General features: G+C 41.8%; 1 protein-coding gene across 2 annotated transcripts in view; it reads right to left on the minus strand.

Annotated features, from left to right (window-relative positions):
- Positions 1-14,690, minus strand: part of galnt12 (UDP-N-acetyl-alpha-D-galactosamine:polypeptide N-acetylgalactosaminyltransferase 12) — a 98,988-nt gene that overhangs the window by 39,168 nt on the left and 45,130 nt on the right. For both annotated transcript variants that reach the window (XM_070881089.1, XM_070881088.1), the window contains exon 3: positions 14,319-14,508. In XM_070881089.1, coding sequence (XP_070737190.1) covers positions 14,319-14,508 — 190 coding nt within the window. The remainder of the gene's footprint in view (positions 1-14,318; positions 14,509-14,690) is intronic.

Here is a 14,690-nt window from a genome sequence, read left to right on the forward strand (position 1 = left end):
GCAATCTGACCACCTTTGCTCATTTCCATGATGCTTAATTGGCATCAGAAACTATCCCACATGGTTAAATCAAACACTGCTACTAAGCCAATTCATAAATGGCCTAAACTGGTCCAATTTGAATTACGTCATGAAGGCATTCACCTCAAATTTAAGAGCCCATCTCTTTAAACAAAAAAAGGCATTAGACAATTAAACTGGCACAAAAGGTTTATGACTATGCTATTAGAATCATAGATGGAAGGAGGCTGTTCATTCCGTGTCTTTGAAGAGCTATCAGATTAGTCCCGCTCATTCCCCAAAGTCGTACAGATTTCTGTTTTTCAAGTATATATACTCAAAAGTTACTATTGAATCTGCTTTCATCAACCTTTCAGCCAGTGCATTCCAAATCATAACTCATTGCATTAAAAAAATTCTCATCTCCCCTCTGGCTTTTTTGCCAATTATCTGGTTACCGACCCTCCTGTAGTGGAAATAGTTTCTCCCGATCTACTCTATCAAAACTCCTTGTATTGTTGGAACTTCCATTATTTTTTCCATTGTTTTTATAATAAATTACTTATTACAAAATTGAAAATCAACCAGTTCCTATTTTCATACACATGAAACCATTTAATGTAATAAATCCAGTTTAATCAGTTTTTCTTTCGGTAAGCTCAGTGACAAACAATCTAAATGTAGCTGAGCTATGTCTGAACCAATAAAAGTTAAGAGCAGAGGGAACTGGAGCAGTTTAAAAGGAGACCCGCAGCAGCCCAGCCCCAGCATTTAAAAGAACCCAGATCAAAATTATAATCACCTCAATCACCACAAGTGCAGAGCAGCGGATCCAGAGAAAATTGAGCTAATTATTTAATTTACTATATACTTTTCTTTCAAACTAGACTGTAAATAAATAGCACAATAAATATTCAGAAGAACATAAGAACAAGAAATATGAGCAGGAATAGGCCATTTGGCCCTTCAAGCCTGCTCCACTATTCAATAAGATCATGGGTGATCTTATCTTGGCCTCAACTCCACTTCCTGGCCTGCTCCCCTTAACCCTCGACTCCCTTATTGTTCAAAAATCTGTATCTCCACCTTAAAAATATTCAATAACCCAGCCTCCACAGCTCTCTGGGATAGGGAATTCCAAAGATTCATGGCCCTCAGAAGAAATTCCTCCTCATTTCCATTTTAAATGGGCGACCCCCTATTCTGAAGCTATGCCCCCTAGTTCTAGATTCCCTCATGAGGGGAAACATCCTCTCTACATCTACTCTGTCAAGCCACCTCAGAATCTTATAAGTTTCAATAAGATCACCTCTCATTCTTCTAAACAACGAGTAGAGGCCCAACCTATTCAACCTTTCATCATAAGACAACCCTTTCATCTCAGGAATCAACCTCATGAACTATCTCGGAACTGCCTCCAATGCAAGTATATCCCTCCTTAAATAAGGCGGCCAAAACTGTACATAGTACACCAGGTGTGGTCTCACCAACCCTGTACAATTGCAGCAGGACTTTGCTACTTTTATACTCTATCCCCCTTGCAATAAAGGCCAACATTCCATTTGCCTTCCTAATTACTTGCTGTACCTGCATGCTAACACTGTTTCATGTACAAGGACCCCCAGATCCCTCTGTACTGCATTGTGTAATCTCTCCCCATTTAAATAATAATCTGCTTTAGTTTTCCTACCAAAGTGGATAACCTCACATTTTCCCACATTATACTCCATATGCAAAATTTTTGTCCACTTAGCCTGTCTATAATCCCTTTGCAGCTTCTTTGCGTCCTCCTCACAACTTCTTTCTCACCTATTTTTGTAACATCAGAAAATTTGGCTAAATTGCACTTGGTCCCTTCATCCAAGTCATTAGTATAGAATTGTAAATAGTTAAGGCCCCAGCACTGAGCCCTGTGGCACCCCACTAGTTACAGTTTGCCAACCTGAAAATGACCCATTTATCCCTACTCTTTGTTTTCTGTTAGAAGCCAATCCTCTATCCATGCTAATATATTAACCCCAACTCCGTGAGCTCTCATCTTGTGCAGTAACCTTTTATGTGGTATCTTATTGAATGCCTTCTGGGAATCCAAATACATGACTATCTATTCATTCCCCTTTATCCACCCTGCTTGTTAAATCCTCAAAGAACTCCAGAAAATGTGTCAAATATGATTTCCCTTTCATAAAACCATGCTGACTCTGCTTGACGGTATTATGATTTTCTAAATGTCCTGCTATTACTTCTTGAATAATGGACTCCAGCATTTTCCCCAATGACATGTTAGGCTAACTGGTCTATAGTTTCCTGCTTTCTGCCTCCCTCCTTTTTTAAATAGGGGCATTACATTTGCATTAATGACCAATTTAAAAATTAGTTTAAAAAGAGGAGAGCAGCACTGAGTCGAGCAGGCAGTGAAACTAATGCAAAGAAAAATCTGAAAAAATATCAAGTGAGCACGGAAGAGGAGCTTGGAGAGTGAGTAAATCGGGTGAGTAAACAGCAAGTAATTTTTCTGTTAACAAAAGCTGTCTACCTAATTTTAATTCAGGCTAATAAACAAGTAATTAAAAAAGACTAGAGATGGCAGGACAGGCTGTGTCGGGAATGCAACATGTGGGAGTTCAGGAACTGCGAGACTGTCCCGGATTCCCACATCTGCAGGAAATGTCTCTGCCTTGAGTCACTTCGGCTTAGGCTCATTGAGCTGGAGTACGAGTTAGAGACACTCCAAAACATAAGGGAGGGGATGAATTTTTGATAGTTTTATCTAGAACACATTCATACCCCAGAGGAAAGCACAGGTACCAGAAGGGAAAGGTGTGACCGCCAGGAAGCTGGGACTTAGGAGAGGTTAAGAAGGAGGTCCCGCAGACATTGCTCCTGTCCAACAGGTACAATGTGCTCACTACCTGTGAGGAAAAGATGGAAGATTCTGGGGAAGACAGTCACAATGCAGACCAAGGCACCATGACTCAGAAGGCTGTCCAAGGTTGCGCAGGGGGTTGTGCATGACAGCAGAATAGAAATGTGGTCGTGATAGAGGATTCTTTAATTAGGGGAATAGATAACGTCTTCAGCCACAAACAAGAGTCCTAAGGGGTGTGTTGCCTACCTGGTGCCAGGTTAAGGGATATTTTGAGGCAGTTGGAGAGGAATTTGGAAAGGAAGGGGGGAAATCCAGTTGCCGTTGTTCACATTGGATCGAATGACATAAGTAGGAACAGGGAAGTGGCCTTGCTGAGGGAGAGAGAGTTAGGAACTAAATTCAAAAGCAATAATCTCTGGATTAAAGTGAAATAGAAGTAGACAGATCAGTAGAGTGGCTAAAGGGCTAGTGTAGGAATGAGTGGTTCTTTGTCATGAGATACTGGCACCAGTACTGGGACAGGAAGGAGCTGCACCAATGGGACGGGCTCCACCCGAACCAGGATAGGATCAGCGTCCTAGCAGAAAGGGTAAGTAGGGAGGTGGCAAAGGCTTTAAAATAATAATCGACAAGAAATGAATCAAGTTTAAATATAAACAAAAAAGGGAGTGCACAGGACAGGCATATATGGCCAGGGACTGAATAGAGTTAGAGTGTAAAAAGATGGTCACAAATAAAGGGAGAGGAGCAGCTATTAAAAATAAGGTAAACTGCCTGTACCGCAATGCACACAGTGCCCATAATAAAACAGGGGAACTGGAGGCAATAATACATTGCGAGGAAGCAAATATAAATAGGGATTACTGAGAATAGCTGCAGAAAATCAGGACTGGGAATTAAACATTGCAGGGTATAACATCTTTAGAAAAGATATTGGGGAAAAAAGATGAAGTAGCTGTACTTAGAGATAACACTCGTAGTAGAAAAATATGGCGCAGCCATCAGTAAGACAAATAGAATCCATGTGGACAGAGATAAAAGGTAATAAAGGATCAAACTAATGGAAGGGAGGTGGAGGAAGAAATATGCAAACAAATTACAGAAATGAGTAAAAAACATACAATAATTATCAAGGGGAATTTCAACTACCCTGAAATCAATTGGCTAGAAGAGGTAGATAAAGGGGATAAGAGAATGGAGATCCTACCATGTGCACAAAACTCTTTTCTAACCCAAAATGTAAGGCGGCCAACAACGGAGGATTTGCTACTGGATCTAGTAATTGGGAATGAACCAGAACAGATGAGAAGTAAACATATGGAAATATCTAGGCAATTGTGATAATATAATACAGTTTAGGATAATAATTGATAAACACAGAAAATAGGTGCGGGAGTAGGCCATTCAGCCCTTCGAGCCTGCACCACCATTCAATATGATCATGACTGATCATTCGCCTCAGTACCCCATTCCTGTTTTCGCTCCATACCCCTTGATCCCTTTTACCGAAAGGGCCACATCTAACTCACTTTTGAATATATCTAACGAACTGGCATCAACAACTTTCTGTGGTAGAGAATTCCACAGGTTCACAATTCTCTGAGTGAAGAAGTTTCTCCTCATCTCAGTCCTAAATGGCTTACCCCTTATCCTTAGACTGTGGGCCCTGGTTCTGGATTTCCCATCATCATGAACATTCTTCCTGCACCTAACCCGTCCAATCCCGTCAGAATTTTATGTTTCTATGAGATCCCCTCTCATTCTTCTAAGTTCCAGTGAATATATGCCGAGTCGATCCAGTCTGTCTTCATATGTCAGTCCTGCCATCCCAGGAATCAGTCTGGTGAACCTTCGCTGCACTCCCTCAATAGCAAGAATGTCCTTCCTCAGATTAGGAGACCAAAACTGTACACAATATTCAAGGTGTGGCCTCACCAAGGCCCTGTACAACTGCAATAAGACCTCCCTGCTCCTATACTCAAAGCCTCTCGCGATGAAGGCCAACATGCCATTTGCCTTCTTCACCACCTGCTGTACCTGCATGCCAACTTTCAATGACTGATGTACCATGACACCCAGGTCTCGTTGCACCTCCCCTTTTCCTAATCTGTCACCATTCAGATAACATTCTGCCTTCCTGTTTTTGCCACCAAAATGGATAACCTCTCATTTATCTACATTATACTGCATCTGCCATGCATTTGCTCACTCACCTAGCCTGTCCAAGTCACCCTGCAGCCTCTTAGCATTCTCTTCACAGCTCACACTGCCACCCAGCTTAGTGTCATCTGCAAACTTGGAGATATTACATTCAATTCCTTTGTCTAAGGGCATAAGCATGACAAAGACCTGGGTAATAGATTGGAAACAAGCTGATTTTGAGGGACTGAGAATAAATCTTGGGAAAATAAAGTGGACAATATTGGCAAACAATGATATAGAACAACAATGGGAAACATTTAAAATGGTGCTCAACAGAGCTCAGGAAAAATATATTCTGCTAAAAAAACATATTTATATAGCGCCTTTAATGTAATAAAAGATCCCAAGGCAGCTTCTGGGAGTGTTATCAAAAAATATATATTGACACCGAGCCATATAAGATGACATTAAGATAAATAACCAAAAGCTTGGTTGAAGGGCTAGGTTTTGAGGAAAGAAAGGTGGAGAGGCAGAGAGATTTAGGGAGGGAATTCCAGAGTTTTGAATTAAGGCAGCTGAAAGAACGACCGCCACTGGTGGAGTAATTAAAATCAGGGATGTTCAAAAGGTCAGAATGGACAGAGCGCAGAGTTCTTGGGGGATTATAGAGCTGGAGATTACAGATATAAGGCGGGCAATGCCATGGAGGGATTTGTAAACAAGGATGAGAATTTTGAAATCGTGGCACTGCTTAACCGGGAACCAATGTAGGTCAGCGAGCACAGGGATGATGGGGACTTAGTGCGAGTTAGGACATGGGCTGCCGAGATTTGGATGACCTCAAGTTTACGTAGGGATAGAATGTGGGAGGCCATCCAGGTGTGCATTGGAGTGGTCAAGTTTAGAGATAACAAAGGAATGGATGAGGGTTTCAGCAGCAGATGAGCAGAGGCAGGGATGGAGGTGCGCAATGTTATTGAGGTGGAATAAGGTAGTTTTAGTTATGTCACAAATGTGGCCGGAAGCTCATTTCAAGGTCAAATATGATGCCTAGGTTGCGAACAGTCTGGTTTAGCCTCAAATAGATGCTAAGGAAGGGATGGAATCAGTGGCTAGGGAATGCAGTTTGTGGCGGAGACCAAAGACAATGGCTTCAGTCTTCGATATTTAATTTGAAAAAATTTCTGCTCATCTAGTACTGGGTGTCAGACAAGCAATCTGACAATTTAGAGACCATGGAGGTGTCGAGAGAAGTGGAGGAGAGATAGAGCTGGGTGTCGTCAGCGTACATTTAGAAAGTGATTCCGGGTTTTCGGATGACATCGCCAAGGGGCAGCATATAGATGAGATATAGGAGGGAGTCAAGGATAGATCCTTGGGGGACACCAGAGGTAATGATGCGGAAGTGGGAAGAGTAGCCAATGCAGGAGATTTTCTGACTACGATGAGCTAGATAAGAATTGAACCAGGCGATTGCTGACCCACCCAGCTGGACGATGGTGGAGAAGAGTTGGAAGAGAATGGAGTGGTCAACTGCGTCAAAGGCTACAGACAGGTTCAACACGAGGAGGAGGGATAGTTTATCTTTGTCACAGTCACAAAGGATGTCATCTGTGACTTTGACGAGAGCTGGTTTGGTACTGTAGCAGGGGCAGAAACCAGATTGAAGGGATTCAAACATGGAGTTCTAGGAAAGATGGGCACAGATTTGGGAGGCGACAACACGTTGAAGGATTTGGGAGAGAAGGAGGTTGGAGATGGGGCAGTAGCTAGCAGGCACAATGGGGTCAAGGGTTAGTTTTTTTGAGGGGTGATGATGGCAGATTTGAAGGATAGGGGGACAGTACCCGTGAAAAGAGAACCGTTAACAATGTCGGCTAACATGGAAGCCAGAAAAGGAAGTTGGGTGATCTGCAGTTTAGTGGGAATAGGGTCAAGGGAGCAAAGAGTGGGTCTCATGGACAAGATGAGCATGGAGAGGTCAAGAGGGGAGATCAGAAAGGTGCGAGTTTAGGGCTAGGGCAGGGGGGAGCATCAGAGTAAATTTGGCCCGGTGGGCTAGGGGATGGAAGGGAACTCGCAGAGGTAGCTGATCGGATGGTCTCAATCTTTGCAACAAAGTAGTCCATGAGCTCCTCACATTTGTTGGGGGAAGAGTGTGGTGGAGACAGGTGTTAAAGAAGACTAACAGTTAACAGTAGAGAACAGCAGCTAGATGTTATCTTTGCATTCCAGAATGATCCTGGAAAAGTGAGCAGTTTTTGCAGACAAGACTAGGACCCGATAATGCTTTATGTGGTCCAGCCAGATCTGGCAGTGAATGGCTAAACTAGTTGTCCGCCATATCCATTCAAGTCTGCGCCCCTTGGATTTGAGGGAGCGAAGATGAGGGCTGTACTAGGGGGAAAGGCCAGGGTAAGAGAGTGTAACGGTTTTAATAGGGACTAGGGCATCAAAGGTGCTGGTGAGGGTGTGGTTGAGCAGATTGGTGGCTGCAGAAATATCATGGTGAAAGGAGGGCCAAAGGCTGGATAGTTTGGAGTTGATAAGTGCAGTTGTAAGAGAGCTTTTTTCCAGTGGTGGATGCAGAAATATGGTTATGTGGGGGAAGGGGGATGTGGGTGGAGAGCGATACAAGGAAATGGTCAGAAATGGCCTTATCTGTAATAAATAAAAGGGAGAAATTGAGGGTAAGGAAAGAGGCATACTCTAAATATATGGACAGCAGGGGAGAGCATAACTAGGAAGAATACGAAGAGACTAGGAGAGAAGACAAAAAAAATTAGGATGACAAAGAGGTATTATGAAATTCAAGGAACATAAAACAATAGTAAAATATTTTACAGGCACATAAATTTTAAAAAGTAGTGTCGGGATGGGAAGAGATCCGCTAAGGGACGATCAGGATAAAATTATAGGCAGTGATAGGAACATGGCAGAAATATTAACTAATTATTTTGCTTCAGTATCCATCAGAGAGATAAATCAGGTAGACATGACATCGGAAGATGAGAGTAAGACATAACCACATTTCAAATAAAAAGTGGGAAAATATTAAATAAACTAATCAAACAGGATAACACCCCTGGTCCGCACAGATTGCATCCGCACATTTTAAAAGAATCTAGGGAACATAAGAACATAAGAAATAGGAGCAGGAATAGGCCATTTGGCCCCTCGAGCCTGCTCCACCATTCAATAAGATCATGGATGATCTGGTCTTGGCCTCAACTCCACTTCCCCACCAGGTCCCCATAACCCTCGACTCCCTTATCATTCAAAAATCTGTCTATATCCACCTTAAATATATTCAATGACCCATGCCTCCACTGCTCTGTGGTAGAAAATTCCATAGATTCACGACCCTCAGAAGAAATTCCTCCTCATCTCAATTTTAAATGGACGACCCTTTATTCTGAAACTGTCTCTCCTCGTTCTAGATTCTCCCATGAGGGGAAACATCATCTCTGCCTTGTTAAGCCCCCTCAGAATCTTATACATTTTAATACGATCACCACTCATTCTTCTAAACAACGAATATAAGTCCAACCTGCTCAACCCATCTTCATAAGTCAACCTCCTCATCTCCGGAATCAATCTAGTGAAAATTCTCTGAACTGCCTCCAATGCAAGTATATACCTCCTTAAATAAAAGGAGATCAAAACTGTACTCCAGGTGTGGTCTCACCATCATCATCATAGGCAGTCCCTCGGAATCGAGGAAGACTTGCTTCCACTCCCAAAGTGAGTTCTTTGATGGTTGAACAGTCCAATAAGAGAGCCACAGACCCCGTTACAGGTGGGACAGACATTCGTCGGGGGAAGGGGTCGATAGGGCTGGTTTGCCACACGCTCCTTCCGCTGTCTGTGCCTGGCCTCTTCATGCTCCTTGCGTCGAGCTTCAAAGAGCTCAACGCCCTCTCGGATCGACTTTCTCCACCTCGGGCAGTTTGCGGCCAGGGTCTCCCGGGTGTCAGTGGTGATGTCGCACTTTACCAGAGAGGCTTTGAGGGTGTCCTTGTAACGTTTCCGCTGTCCTCCTTTGGCTCGTTTACCATGAAGGAGCGCCGCATAAAGCATTTGCTTAGGGAGTCTCGTATCTGGCATGCGTACTATGTGGTCTGCCCAGCGAAGCTGTTAAGAGTGTGATCAGTGCTTCAATACTGGGGACGTTAGCATAGTTGAGGACACTGATGTTGGTGCGCCTGTCCTCCCAGGAGATTTGCAGGATCTTGCGGAGACATCTTGGTGATATCTCTCCAGCGACTGGAGGTGCCTTCTGTACATTGTCCATGCCTCAGACCCATACAGGAGGGCAGGTATTACTACAGCCCTATAGACCATGAGTTTGGTGGTAAATTTGAGGGCCTGGTCTTCAAACACTCTTTTCCACAGGCGGCCGAAGGCTGCGCTGGCACACTGGAGGCGATGCTGAATCTCTGCCTTTGTTGATAAGAGGCTCCCGAGATATGGGAAATGGTCCACGTTGTCCAGGGCCCCACCGTGGATCTTGATGATTTGGAGGGCAGTGCTGTGCGGGTGATGACAGACTGGTGAAGGACCTTTGTCTTACGGATGTTAAGCGTAAGGCCCATGCTTTCATATGCCTCAGTGAATACATTGACTATACCAACACCCTGTACAGCTGTCGCAAGACTTGCCTACTTTTATACTCCATTCCCTTTGCAATAAAGGCCAACATTCCATTTGGCTTCCAAATTACTTGCTGTACGTGCATGCTAACTTTGTGTTTCATGTACAAGGACCCCAGATTCCTCTGTACCGCAGCATTTTGTAATCTCTTTCCATTTAAATAATTAGCTTTTTTATTTTTCCCTACTAAAATGGATAACCTCACATTTTCCCACATTATACTCCAGCTGCCAAATTTTTTCCCACTTAGCCCATCTATATCCTGTTGCAGATTATTTGTGTCCTCCTCACAACTTGCTGTCCCATCCATCTAGCAGAAGCATTATTACACATAATTAATAAATAAAGATGTAGTGCTAGAGGACGGGCAGGTAGCTAACATTATACCTATATTTAAGAATGGAGATAGAACATGTCCAGGTAACTATAGACTAGTCAGCTTAACATCGGTAGCAGGAAAAATAATAGAATCCCTACTAAAGGAAAAATAGAAAAAACGTCTAGAAACCAAAAATATAACAATGAATAGTCAAATGGGAAAATCTAGCTTGCCCAACCTCAATGAATTCTTTTAAGAGATAACAGAGAGACTAGACAAAGGTAATGCAGCAGATGCAATATATCTAGATTTACAAAAAGGTCTTCAATAAGGTACCACATAATAGCCTAATGAATAAGGAGTCAGGGGACAAGTAGCAGAATGGACAGTTAGTTGGCTGTGACAGAAAGCAGAGAATAGGGGTAAAAGGTAGCTTTTCAGAGTGGCAGATGAGAAGTGGGGTCCCACAAGGATCTGTGTTGGGATCACGGTTGACGATTTATATTTTGGAATCAAACACACCAAATTGGGAGGATAGTAAATACTGAGGAGGATTGCAACAAATTACGAGACGACATTAATAAACTTCCAGAATGGGTTTAAAATGGACAAATGTATTTCAACAGAGATAAGTATAACAGTTTTGTAAGAAAAATAGAAACAAAGAAAAAGGTGCAGGAGTCGGTCATTCGGCCCTTCGAGCCTGCACCACCATTCAATAAGATCATGGCTGATCATTCACCTCAGTACCTCTTTGGAGGTAACATTAGTTGGAAAATAAGAATCGAAATGGGGTAGAGGAGCAAAGGAATCTATCTGGGAGTACGAATACAAAAATCATTAAAGTTGTGACAGGCCAATAAGGCCATCACGAAAGCAAACCAAGCATTAGGGTTTCCTTCTAGAGGGATAGAATTGAAAAGTAGAAGTTATGCTAAACTTGTATTGAACGTTGGTTAAACCACATTTGGGAATACTTTGTACAATTCTGGTTGCTATCTTACAGAAAGGATATAGAGGCACTGAAGAGGGTGCAAAAATGATTTATAAGGATGATACCAGTAATGTGCGGTTATGCCCATCAGGAAAGGATGAACAGGCTGGCTCTCTTTTCTATTGAAAAGAGAAGGCTGAGGGGTATCCTAATAGAGGTCTTTAAAATTATGCAAGGTTTTGATAAGTAAATAAAGAGTGTTTCGACTTGTGGGGAAGAAAAAATTTGAGGCCATCAATATAACAGTCACTAAGATTACATAGGATATACGGCACAGAAACAGGCCATTCAGCACAACCAGTCCATGCTGGCGTTTATGCTCCACTTGAGCCTCCTCCTGTCTTTCCTCATAAAAATCTATCAGCATAACCCTCTATTCTCATCTCCCTCATCTGCTTGTCTCGCCTACCCTTAAATGCATCTATACTATTTTGCTTCAATTTCTCCCTTTGGTAGTGAGTTCCACATGCTCATCGCTCTATGGGTAAAGAATTTTTTTCTGAATTCCCTATTGGATTTCTTGGTGACTATCTTATATTGATGGCCTCTAGTTATGCTCTTCCCACAAGTAGAAACATTCTCTGTATCCACTATCAAAACCTTTCATAATTTTAAAGATCCCTATTAGGTTCACTCCTCAGTACACTTTTTTTTTAAAAAAAGAGAAAAAAAAAAAGACCCAGCCTGTTCATCCTTTCCTGATATGTTAGCCTCTCATTTCTGTTATCATCCTTGCAAATCCTCTCTGCACCCTCTATAGTGCCTCTATAATATGGCGGCCAGAACTGTATGCAGTATTTAAGTGTGGTCTAACCAAGGTTCGATACAGGTTTCGCATATCTTCCCTACTTTTCAATTCAATACCTCTAGAAATAAACCCTACTGCTTGGTTTACTTTTTCTATAAGCCTTGCAAACCTGTGTCACAACTTTTAGTGATTTGTACTCTGAGATCCCTTTGTTCTTCTACCCCACCTAAACTCTCACCCGCCAAGTACTAAGTGACCTCCCTATTCTTGCTACTAAAATACCTCATATTTATCTATGTTGAACTTCATTTGCCAATTATCCTCGACTCCAAGGGACTGCCCAAGAAGATATGCCCGTTCTTCAAGTTTATTAATGTCCTCCTGTAATTTGTTGCAGTCCTCCTCAGTATTGATGATTCCCCCCTCCAATTTGGTGTCATCTGCAAATTTAGAAATTGTGTTTTTGATTCCAAGGTCTAAATCGTTAATAAATTAACAGTGGTCCCAGCACTGATCCTTGTGGACCACTACCCACCTTCTGCACTGCGAATAGCTATCTTTTACACCTAACTCTCTGCTTTCAGCCTTGAAGCCAACTAGCTAGCCATTCTGCTACTTGTCCCCTGACTCAGCATTCTCTGACCTTGTTCATCAAAGGCCTTTTGAAAACCTAGATAAATTACATCTACTGCATTACCATTATCTATTCTCTGTTACCTCTTCAAAAAATTCACTAAGGTTCATCATGCGAGATTTTCCCTTTTGAAATCCATGCTGACTATTTGTTGTTATATTTTTGGTTTCTAACAGTTCTATTTTCTCCTTTAGGAGGGATTTCATTATTTTTCCTACCACCGATGTTAAGCTGACTGGTCTATAATTCCCTGGACATGTTCTATCTCCCTTCTTAAATATAGCTATTAAGTTAGCGATCCGCCAGTCTTCTGGCACTACACCTTTTTCTAACTAATTATTAAATATGCGCAGAGACGCCTCTGCTAGCTCTTCCCTATTCTTTTCAAATGCGTGGATGCAATCCATCCAGACCAGGGGTTTTATACTCAATGGGTTAGAATTTCGAAAAAAAAACGCTAAGATTACTAAATTAAGGCCGGCAGAAAATTTATTTTTAAAAATGGAAAGAAAATCCACCCAGCGGGAAAAATCTCTCTTGCACGTGGATTCGCGGCAGAAAACACGATCCTGGTCAAATTGGGCAGTACTTCCTCAAATTTAGTCCGAGGCTGTGGGTTGGGCCGGGGGGGAACTATTTTTCCATTGAAAAAAATGTAAAAATCAGGACACATTCTCAGGACCCTTTTCCACTTAATCGCTGTAAAATATATATATATTTTTTTAAACTTTAACTTGCCTTATTTTGCAGGGCTTCATACCTACCACCCAGCTCCGGCTGGTTTCTCATGGGCGTTTTTTTTCTACTCACTTATGGGTCACCTATGGGCAGTAGCAGTTTTTCCGGTGGTCCGCTCCCCAGCAGTATTACAAAACTGCTGATAAAACTCTGATGAAATTTCCGCCGGTGGTTTGCCGCCGAAAAACCAGGTGGAAACGCTCACCAAATTCCAGCCCTTTGAGTTTGATTAGTTTATTTAATATATCCCCCCTTTATTTTAAATGAACTTCTCATTATTAATCTCATCATCCAATGTCATGTCCATCTGTTCTATCTCCCTGGTAAATATTGAAGCAAAATAATGATTTAATATTTCTGCCATTTCTATCATTACCTGTTGTATTATCCTGTCTGTCCCTTAATAGCCCTTTTCCCATCCGACCTTCCTTTTTCTATTGATTTGCCCGTAAAATATATTATATATTATATATTTTTTTTTTACGTTGCTTGATCATTTAATTTCATATTTCCTCTTCGCCTTCCTAATTGTTCTTTTGACATCTCTCCAAATCTTTTCGTATTCTCCCTCATCATGCACTCCCTTGCTGTCTATATACTTAATGTACGCCTCTTTCCTTACCCTAAATTTTCCCTTATGGCTTTATTCATCCATGGAGTCTCATTAGTGTTTAGTTTGCTCTTTCCTTTTAGCGGAATATATTGTTCCTGCACTCTGTTGAACTCTTATAAATATTTCCCATTGCTGCTCTACATCGTTTTTTGTCAATATTGTTGCCCATTTTATTTTCCCAAGTTCTATTCTCAGCCTTTCAAAATCAGCTTTTCTCCAATATATTATCCTGGTTTTCGTCACACTATGTCCTTTGCAATTATCTTGAAACGTATATTATGGTCACTAGAAAACAAAGAATTCAGAAAAAACTTCTTTACCCAGAGAATGGTGAGAATGTGGAACTCACTATCAAAAGGAGTAGTTGAGGCAAATAGTGTAGATGCATTTAATGGGAAGTCAGATAAGCATATGAGAAGAGAATAGAATAGAGGGTTATGCTGATAGAGTTCAATGAAGGATAGGAGGCTTGAGCGATGCAGAAACACTGGCATGGACTGGTTGGGTCGAAAGGCTTCTTTCTGTGCTGTACATTCTATGTAATTCTAATCCCTTCAACATCATGAACCTTTACAAGGGGCTATCCCAGAATTGAGAGTTCAATCTACCTTTCCAATAATGGTTCCAGCCAACCTATATGGCACTCACAGTGGCAGTCCAAGAATGTCAAGACATCACCTGTTGCTATAGATGCACCCAGTAATCGTGCACGAACTAAACCTTCTCGCTTTCGTGCGCGGACCAACCGCACTTTGTGAAGATCAGCTATATAGTGTTCCAACGGCTTCTTTAGGTGTTCTGTTAAAACAAAGAGAAAAAAAAATTAAAGGATAGATGTTAAGTGTATATACTTCTGCTTTGGGTCAATTTGAGAATTTTTAAAAGTATAATTATGCACTAAATATACCAGACTCTCCACACCTACCTACCTACCCACACACACCCCCACACACACACCTATTTTCTTTAATACTCTTCAG

The sequence above is a fragment of the Pristiophorus japonicus genome, chromosome 5 (genome assembly GCF_044704955.1).
Source record: "Pristiophorus japonicus isolate sPriJap1 chromosome 5, sPriJap1.hap1, whole genome shotgun sequence".
Classification (NCBI taxonomy): domain Eukaryota; kingdom Metazoa; phylum Chordata; class Chondrichthyes; family Pristiophoridae; genus Pristiophorus; species Pristiophorus japonicus.